General features: G+C 34.1%; 2 protein-coding genes across 2 annotated transcripts; both read left to right on the top strand.

Annotated features, from left to right (window-relative positions):
* Positions 1-4059: 4059 nt before the first annotated feature.
* On the top strand, positions 4060-4215 carry K441DRAFT_570321 (uncharacterized protein; the record flags this gene model as incomplete). Its single annotated transcript, XM_067643913.1, has 1 exon — positions 4060-4215. A coding segment is annotated over one exon (156 nt), but the record flags the coding sequence as incomplete, so codon positions are not given.
* A 1623-nt stretch (positions 4216-5838) lies between these two features.
* On the top strand, positions 5839-7869 carry K441DRAFT_570155 (ankyrin; the record flags this gene model as incomplete). Its single annotated transcript, XM_067643900.1, has 3 exons — positions 5839-5938; positions 6296-6410; positions 7314-7869. Coding segments are annotated over 3 exons (771 nt in total), but the record flags the coding sequence as incomplete, so codon positions are not given.
* Positions 7870-10903: the final 3034 nt, after the last annotated feature.

Genomic DNA, 10903 nt, shown 5'->3' with positions numbered 1-10903 from the left:
CTTTATTAATATTTATAAGCGTTACATAGTAGCTCTGCACCGCTTCTTTAGTAATAGCAGCATTATAGCCGCGATAGATTAACTAGCTGCGAATAGTATTATAATAGGCAGCTATCCACTCCTTAAAATTAAAGAAGATAATTATCTTTAGAATTAGCTAAAGTTAATTAAACTATTAGCGGTATATCTACTATGCGGATATTAAACGGCTTCTTAATTGCTCGCCTTCTCCTTAGTTACTATTACTAGTAGTATATAAATACACTAAAGTAGCAACAATAGTAAAGTAAAAAGCTCGAAAGTCCTTCTTCTTTAGCGCGGTTATAACCCTTTATATAATCTTTAGCTCCGGCTAATTAATTAGGGTTTTAATAACTTATATATTAGGTTTAAACCTAGCTAGCTTATATATAGTCCGAAACGTAAATAGGTTTAGTATTACGGTATATATAAACTAAGGCTTATTAACTAAGACAAAACATACTTTAAAGAGTTATATATACGCTATACGGAAGGTCTCTCCCTAATTAGTAAGTAGGTATACTTTATTAACCACTATAAGGGTAATATAGGAACGAAATATTAGGTCTATTAAAACCTTATATAGCTTATTACTAACTAAAAGCTCTAGGGAGATAAGGATATATATATAGCTGCCCATACGGATATCCTTAATTAGCTTAGCGGATATTGTTTTCTCTTATATATAAATAGGTCGAATATAAGGTAGCTTTATAATCTTTTTTACTTACTCTAACCTAATCGCGTTAGGTAGAAGAATAATAATAATAACTGCATTAGGTATAAGACATGGTAGTACTTATATTATTATACTCTTACTAAAAGACGTCTTTACCACAAGTATAAGATCTCGCCGCTTAAATATTAGCACCCTTAGGGCCTCGAGCTGCTCTATATAATTACAGTACAAATATATCTCCATAATAGCTTTATCTAGCTTGCTTATTTAAAGTTTATAAGAGCTGCTTATAAGCTAGGGTAGCTCCCTTTATAGGCTATATAGCTATAGAGACCGCTAGGGATCCATTTTAATATAATCCCTAGCCTATTACGTACTACCAGCTTATTAATCTGCTTAACTGGCTTATAGTTTATAACCTCTTTACCTTATTTGCTTTAATAGAGGTATTAGTAAATAGCGCTTAAAAGTAGTAGAGGGAGAATAGAGGGTTAAATAAAGGTAGGGAAGACTTAAACACGTTATAATAGATAGATTTTAATAGGTTTTAATTATTAGATTATAGATATAATAGATAAAGAGTAGATAGTTAAGATTAACGTATTATTAGTGCGGATATTACTAATTATTTACTTTAGCAAACCGCATTATAGCTATTTTAAAATTAATATTAGGAATGGGAAGGCGGGGAGACTTCTTATATAGACTATTTAATTCGCCAGAGCCTAGTGTATAATTAATGGATTTTTTAAGCTACCTAAACTTGTTATAAGAATAATAAGTAAATATCCGTAATATCAGCTATATAGATATCGCGACGTGCTTTATAAACGTTTGCCAAAGTGTCTCAGACCACACAGGGACAGATGGCCTAAACTGGTTTAGTGCCATCGGGCCGGATTTATCCGGCGTCCCATGTAGTCTAAGCATGCTGAGACAAGGGCGGGACGGGGGTTGTATGTGTCACGTGCGGCTCAGCGACTGAGCGGGCGCTCAGCCGAGCCGTGAACACCACTGTACACATGGTGACCCTACTATGCGCGCTAAGCCTCGGTAAAGTCTAGCCTAGGCCTAATATGCGCCACACTAAGCCACCAATGGCTAGCGCGAAAATGGGGCGCCAGGAACTTTTTACCGCTACCTCCGTAGGAATCAATCAATCAAACAATCGATCTGCGATGCAAAATTTGAGTCTCTAATGGATTCGTGAAAGTGGTAAAGAGGAAATTTCAGCACTTGAATAGTGAGGATGTTATGCTGCTCCTTAGCCGCATTTATTTATAGCAACCTGCCTAAGGCTTAATGCTACTGCTACCGAAACAATTTTAGACGGCAGCCGTCCCCAAGCGATAGATCCTATTAGTATTATAGGTCTTATTATAAGCTTAGCCCAACTTATTAATACCGTAAGTAAAACACTCTACTATCTTAATAATGTTAAGAACGCGCCTAAGGCTTATACCTAAGTCGCCTAGGAAGCGAGTCTCCTATTAGCACTTCTTACTAGCTTTAGATATTATCTTAAGGATACTAATACTTAAGGTTGTTGGGTACAGGGAGTCTTAACATTAAGTATAGCTAATAGGCCTTTAGATTAGTTTAAAGAAGTACTAGAGTTACTAGCTAAGAGGTTATATAGCTTAGGTACGGGCAAATCTGTTAGGAAGACACTAGTATAGCATTTTAAAAAGAAGGAGATTAATAAATTACTTAGAAAGATAGAGAGACTTAAGTCCTTTATTAATCTGGCCCTATAGGGGGACATTCTATAAAGTATTAGGCACTATACGTTAATATATATAATCTAATTATAACAGAAATATCACTAAATTAGTTAAGTCTAATACTATTATAATCCCGGTACTGCATACAAATGTACTAATAGTGAAGGATGACTTAGAAAAACTTTAGGTAGAGGAGTTAGTAAGGGACCATACTACTATATCTGTTAAGGCCGACACTGCCGGAATCCCAGTACTACACATAAACATACTAACGGTAAAGAATGATATGGAGAGGCTTCGGGCTAAGGAGCTAGTAAGGGACCATACTACTAAATTAGTAAAAACCGACACTACCTTAATCCCGGTACTACACTTAGATATACTTATAGTAAAGGATAATATAGAAAAGCTCTAGGAGGTAGAGCTAGGTATAGGACCTTATAATATTTATACTTAATAATACCGCTAATACAAGCGCAGCAATCTCCGAAAATGTAAAGAGAGAAAAGGTTCTTATATAGATCTCTAAAGATAATACTCGCGAGACCTATAGAAGGAAGCTTTAGTAATAACAACCTAGTATAGGAAACTGGTTTCTTAAGAGCAAGGCTTTTTAAGAATAGTTAGCGGGCGGTAGGAAAATATTATAGTGCCCTAGAATACGTATATTAGGCTTTATTACGTAACTAAAGGTTAATACTAATAGGCTAATTAGCTGGTGCTGGTAAAACAATCCTTATATAAGTTTAGCGGTTTATAAAGAAATCCAGCTAATACCACTTAGATATATAGCTATAAATAAACTTAAAGAAAAGTTTAAAGCCAATATAAAAAGCGCGGCGGCTTGCGTATTTTACGATTATAAGGATATTACAGCAATAAAGCCTATTAACCTTATTTCTAACCTACTATCCCAGATTTTTAAGCGTTAAAAATCTCTACCTAAAAATATTTCTGAGCTCTATAAAAAGTAGGAAAAGATAGCGTCTAAACTACTACTTAAGGATATAAATAATATCCTTTACGAGCTAGCTAAAACGTAAAAGATTTACCTAATTGTGGATGTACTTAATAAGTGCCCTAATAAGAATAACAACCGTAATATTCTTCTATAATAACTAAGTCACCTACACAGAATATATAACATTCTTTTAATAAGCCGCCAGTCAGTATTAATATTAGAGTATTTTAACAACTATCTAACAATTAAGATTACTATAAAGGAATTAGATATAGATAAGTATATTACCGGTTATTTAAGTAGTTGGTTATAGGCATATATTAAGCAAAAACCATCTCTATATAAGGAAATTAGATTAGTTGTTAACAAAAGGGTACAGAATATATATGTCTTTCTTTAAGCAAGAGTTAATATATATAAAGTATATAGAGTAAATGCTAAGTCACTATAGGTTCCTACTGGTGAAGCTCTATATAGACTCTCTGTCTTTTAAGTAAACGCCTAATGAGGTACAAAAGGCCTTATAAACCCTACTAACTAGGGTCTTTAAAATATATAATGATGTCCTCTAACGTATTAAAGACTAGAATAAAGACAACAGACAGCTTACCAAGAAAACTTTAATATGGCTTTCTCTATTATTGCGACCTATAACTATAAAGGAGCTATAGTATGCAATAACAATTAATAAGAGCTTTAATAAACTTGATAAAGACGATATTTTAAATAAGGAAATCATCGTTTTTATATACATAGGGCTTATAAGTCTAGCTGCAGAAGAGGGTGTTGTGCAGTTAGTTTATTTTACTGCGCAAGAATACTTCTCTTAAGAAAGCGTTTAAGAGACCCTTTTCTTTAACAGCTAAAGAAGAATGCTTTCTTCCTGCCTCGCATACTTCCTCCTAGACGATTTTAATAATAGGCTCCCTGAGGATAAGGGCCCTAAGTTAGATATCTTTATTATAAAACATCCGCTCTTCTATTACGCTACGTATAATTAGGGCCACTATACACGGGCTACCTACCTTAACCAGATGGATTAAGAAATAATTTTAAGGCTTCTTAAAAATAAACAATATATAGTCTCTTTAACCGACGCATTATATATAGTTTACAGGGGGTTAAATCAAAGGTTCTATCCTAGTATTCTCATCAAGGCCGATAGATAAGGTCTTTAGTTGGCATTATATTTCGGCTTACTAAAGACTATTAATCATCTACTCGAAAATGGTGTTAGCGCTAATACTCGCATAGCTCTCGAAGGAAGTGTTCTAAATATTGGACGCTATTTATCTTTATGGGATCGTCGACCCGTTAATAGTAACCAAACCGCATTAATAGTGGCAGCTTAGAATGGCTATATTTCGGTTGTCCGCTTGCTATTGGATAAAAGAGCTAAGATTTAGAAGTTAAATCTAAACGGAGTAGTATATAATCAACACTATAAAATTATAGATCTTCTATTATGATACGGCGCTCCTCTCTATAATACTAATAAGTATAGACCATAATATTATGGCTCTGCTTCCAACTATATGTCCTCTTTTACTTAATTATCCACAGGCTATGCTCTAATCTACTAATGCGTATAATTAGGGAATATAAAGCTAATAAGACTCTTGCTCGCCAATAGAGTAAATATATATATTAAAACCACCCAATACAATACGCCCTTTATACTCGCTGCGGAGAACGGCCATATATTAATTATTCGACTTCTACTAGATTATAATGCTGGAGTAAATGCTTAAAATGCTTTTAAGAAAATAGCAATGTATAAAGCATATAAGAAAGGATCTATAGCAATTATTAAATTACTACTAGCTAAGGGAGCGAGCTTCACTATCCTAGACGCTACTAGCTATAAAAGATGGAAATTTAAATCGAAGTACCCCACAACATCGCACGCCCCTTATTTCTATACTACACCCCTCTAATATACCCTTATAGCCTAGGATGGTAACTTTACAGAGTACTAAATCTTAGGCGGTAATACGGCGTTTAAGTACGCACTTAAATATAAACAAAATAACATTATATAGCTGCTTCTTAAGGCAGATTCTTCTTTGGTATTAAGCGGCAAAGCGCTAGTACTACTTTTATTTACAGCTTATAAAAATAACTTTCAAATCTTTAAACTGCTTCTTTAGTATAGTGTAAACGTTAATGCCAAGGATAGAATTAGACGGATGGCTCTTTTTTAGGCGGCAGCCAATAGCTTAGAAGTAATAACAATGATGCTCTTAGCTAAAATACCTAAAATAGATGCATCTAGCGAAGATAGGATAATACCCCTTTATATAGCCGCGGAGTCCGAATCTCCGAATGTTCTAAAATAACTTATTGAGTACGGGGCTTCCGTGTCCTTGAAGAGGAAGTCGGCTAAAGAAAATTTATATAGCGACGGCGGAACCCCTCTGCATTAGGCAGTAAGTGGGAAAATTTTCTCTAATATACAACTCTTAATTAAGGCCGGGGCGGATATTAATGCAAAAGATAATAGCGGATGGACACCCTTATTCTTAGCAGCTAAATGCCTAGTATACCTTTCTGGTTACCCTAGATTATATAAAAATGTATAGCTAGTTGCCTAGTTACTCCTGTCTTAAGGTATAAGCGTTAATACTTATAATAATAATAGTATAACGCCACTTATAAGCGCGGCTAAGAATTAGGACTAGGAACTGGTATAACTACTACTTAGTAAAAATGCGGATATAAGTATAATAGATAAGAGCAGCCAATATATTATTTACGTTATTTTTCCTAGCCCTCTATTCTATTTTTATAAGCCGTAAAAGGATAATGCACGAGCAGTTCTTAAAATTCTGCGCTTATACGGTATAGATTTTAATATATAAGATAAATAAGGGAATACGCCACTTTTTTCTGCAGTCCGAAGCGGTCTAGGTAATTTAACTAAACTGCTTAATCTTCTGCTTAAGCTTGGCGCAGATATTTCTTTAACAAATAATACTGGAGCTACCCTTCTATATTATGCAGTAGCTTATAATTATAGCAACAAGTTAAATTATCAGACTATTATATGGCTGCTAGATACTAGAATTCCTATAAATGCTTATAATTATTCCGGAGAGATGGCATTACTAGTCGCCGCGGGTGGCGAACATTCCGATATAGTAAAGCTTTTGGTAGAAAGAGGCGCTAACATTACTACCCGCGATTATTATGGATAAACACCTCTAGTTAAATATCTGGTTACTTATAATAGCAATAAGGATACGTTAGGAATAGTTAGGACTCTAATTAAGCTTAATACGGTTATAAAAGACTTACTTAGGTATAAATATGGGCTCGCGTACAACGTCCTAATAAAATCCAATAAGATATTTAACATACTAGTTACTAGGGGGATGGATATTAACACGCCAGATAAGTATAGGAACGTTCCTTTATTAGATTTTATTTATCGTAACAAGCCGGAACTTACGTAACGGCTCCTTAACGCTAAAGCCTATATTAATACTGCGGGTTTAGAAGGAACCACGGCCCTATATAAAGCTGCCTATGCTAGCAATATCGGCAACGCAATACTCCTTATTTCTATTAGTGCCAAAGTTGCCTAGCTAGACAACAGTGGCAAAACCCCCCTTTACTTAGCCCTTATTAAAGAAGACCTAGATATAATTAGTTACCTTACTAAGCAGTAAATAGATTAGGGCTGCTTTAACGGCGCTAAGAAACTATTATACATGGCCCTTAAAAAGGGATAGTTCTGGTATGCCAGAATAATCTATAATGCTAATAATCCAGAGAAATACAACATAGATAACTTGGAAAAGTTATACAATATAGCTATTAAAGGAGCTTCTAAGACATTTCCTGCCCTTCTTCGGGAACGAGCCGGCGGCACTGGCTAGATATAGTTAATGGGTCTTTTCTGTGTTGCCATTCGCCTAGAACATAGAGATATATTGCACGCCCTTACTAACCATAAACTCGATATAAATAGGCGAGATTTTCTTAGAGACTTTCCCTTATATATTACGGCAAGACTCAGATATAAAGACATCATGTCTTTTCTACTGGATTTAGGCGCAGAGTTGGAATTACAGGACCGGCTCGGTAACACCCCCCTAATGTTAGCAGCGGAAGCACGGCGTGTTAAGGTACTAAAGAAGCTCATTAAACGAGGCGCAAATGTCTCTCATACGAATCGTGGCGGCGCCACGGCTTTACATCTAATAGATACGCTAGAGACTACCCAGGCTCTCATTTCCGCTGGTGCAGGCATCAACGTCCTAGACAATGAACTACGAACGCCTCTCCACCGTCAAGTGGGAAACGGGCTCGCAATCGCCCAGTGTCTTTTAGATGCGGGAGCCAACGTGAATTTCAAAGATTCGGACGGCGAGTCGCCCCTCCACATCGCGTCTGCATATGAGAAGGAAATGTTGAAGTTAATGCTAAAGTATTATTCGGATATGACTTTAACTAATGGGGTAGGGAGGACTCCTTTATAGATCGCGAGGTCGCGGAACGACCATGCGAGTACAAAGATTATTAAGGAGTATTTGGCTTCGTCTTAGATCGGGGAATGCTGCTTTTTATGTAGTAGAGCGTGTACAAGTACTTTAATCGCTGACTATGCGTTTTGTTGTTCTGCGCTCCTACATTATAGTCATGATTTATGACAAAAAAAGCTGACTGTCTTTCTTCCTGTTCGATTGATTCTAAGCTTAGAACAGCGTGGTTTTCATTTTTAATATTAGCACTAATCAATATTGGCGAGTATTGGCGAGTACAGTCATCGACGAAATGTCGTGAACTGGCTTGGAGCCGAACGTTGCGCATCGCCCACCCTATCAAAACGATATACCCCCAATAGCTTTACCAATATGGCTTTATATTTTATAAATAAGGCCTTATATAATAGCCCTTTACTAGGGCTATAAAACTAGCCCCTATTTATATAATTTAGAGCTATATTAGTAGGACAGTAGGGGGTAGAGCCGAACGTCGCGCATTGTTACGGCACTGGTAGAAAGCGGCAGTTATGGTAGACGCAGAGCTCACGTGACTCTCACGTGACTAGGGGATTGTATATAACTCCTCGCGTTACTGCTTGTCTTTTCCTTTCCTTTTCTTTAGCTTTAGATCCTCATTAATAGATAATCCAATTGTATAGGTTTACACGTCTCCCTTACCGTGTCCGTGCCTTAATTAACTAAGTCGCTAATATTATCTAAAGCTTATACTACCCTTTCTTCCTAAAAAGGAACTTAAATATATCTATAGACTAAGAATAGGACTAGGATATAGAATTAAACCCTAAAGGATAGGATAGAACAGGACCGTAAAAGGATATAACTTTAAAAGAAATATAAACGAAATACCTAAAGAAATTAACCGGAATTATCTAATACCCCTATACTATGCTAAGAAATATAGTAGCTGGTAAAGCAGCCGTAGGACCCTTAACTACCTTTAATAGTAAAATAGTAACTAACTTAAACTCCTAGGTAGAGCTTATAGTAGCTAATACTAAAATTAAATAACTTTAAGAGCTGCTTAGAACTAGAGACATCCCTATACTTAATAAGGAGTTATTAAATACCTAAAGACTTACTATAGTCCTTAAAGCCCTAGCCTAATATATAGTATTAGTATTATTATAGTTTATAAAGGTTATAGACCCCTAATTACTTATAGATAGAACTAACTATACAAAAATTTCAAAAGTTAATAATTAAGTAAGAAATTAGACTACGTTAGACTAGGACCTTTTAAAATTAAGTAAAGGATTTTACCGGTTATATTTAAGTTAAACCTACTAGCTAAAATAAAGATCTACCCTATATAGTATATTATAATGCTAAAACCAGTATATAAGGACGCTAAACTACTAATTTACGAAGTAGATATATATAGAGGATAAGAAAAGGATAAATAGTAAGTTTTAAAGATTAATAGTTATAAGAATATTAATAATAAAATATAATATAAGGTTAAGTAGATAAGCTATAATAAAACTACCTAGAAACTACTATAGAATCTAAAAAACGCTATAAGAAAGGTATAGGAGTATTAAAAGAGAATAGGTTAGGTAAAGGAGAACTACTAAAGAAAGAATTACCTAAGGGGGATATAGGAGGAACAACCGCTGAACTACTTAAAGTTATTTCCTTCCCTACTAGAGAAAAATCTATTCTTTTATTACTAAGTTTCTATAAACCTTATTATATAAATTTCTACTCCTTAAAATGGACCTTTTTATAAACCTTTTTAAGATAAAGTAACTAAGCGGACGTCGCAATATAAGTATTTAAGGCCTTTTACTCCGCGTTATAAGAGCGCTTAAGCTTAATAAGGGCCTATACTAGGTTACTATTAAGCTTTATAGCCGTAGATTAAATATAAGACCCTATAATAAATTACTTAGGGAATTAAAAGACTATTAAGAGTAATAGGATGCGTATACTTAGCGTTAAAAGTAGAATAAACGTTATAAGAGGACTAAACGTTTACCTTAGTGTACTTTAAATAGGAAGAGGGTTACTAAGATAAAGGGCTCGCTAGCGTAATATAAACTAACCCCTTTTTTACGTAATAAGAATATAGGGATAGTATTATTTTACTAAGTAATAGGATTATAGTAATAGTATAGGTATAATATTACGCATATAAAGAAGAAGAGGCTTTAGGTATAATAAGTAACAATATTAACTAAATTAATTAGATGGATATTATACCTCTAGTAAATAACTTAAAGATATTAAAGATCTTTAAGGATAAAGCTAAAGAGGAGGGAGATAGTGTTATGGATACTTTAAGTATAATATTATAACTACTTAGAGAGGAGTTAAAGGAAGCTAGTTAGTTAATATAGGTATAGTCTAGGATGGAGCTAATAGAGCTATATAACGAAGAATAGTAACTAAGGTTATATAACGTTATCCGTATAATCTATAAAATCTATATAATCTATAATAGAGTGGATAGAGCATATATATATTATATATAAGAAGGATTTTATAGGAGTATAGTTATATATTTAAGGACCCTTAATCCCTACCTAGATAGTTTCTTCCTTATAGTAATTCTTAGAATATAATTAGAGTTAATTTATTAGGCAACTACTCTACTAGTTATTATTACGTTATTAACTTTAATTTATATTACCTATATACCTAGCCCATTAACAAGCCCACTGTAGTACTTACTATAAGGTTCCGTTATAATACTCGCTAAATATAAAACCCGTAATAATTAGTTATACTATTAATAGAAGATAGTAATCCTAAATTCTAAACCCTTATAATTTAAGATACTTAAATTTATACACGATTCCCCTATAGTAGGGTATCCTAGCTATATAAAAACCTATAAAATTATCTAATAAGTATATTACTCGCCTATAATACACAACTATATATAAAAATACGTTTAAGTATATAAAATGTACGTATATAGGAAGACTTCTTATATAAAGAAATAAGGAGTACTTTAACCGTTACCAATTCTAATATAAAAATAGCGAGATATTTTAATTAACTT

This window comes from Cenococcum geophilum, assembly GCF_001692895.1.
Source record: "Cenococcum geophilum 1.58 unplaced genomic scaffold K441scaffold_32, whole genome shotgun sequence".
Taxonomy (NCBI): Eukaryota; Fungi; Ascomycota; class Dothideomycetes; order Gloniales; family Gloniaceae; genus Cenococcum; species Cenococcum geophilum.
The sequence above is the reverse complement of the archived record's forward strand: the minus strand, read 5'-3'. Positions and strand labels throughout refer to the sequence as shown.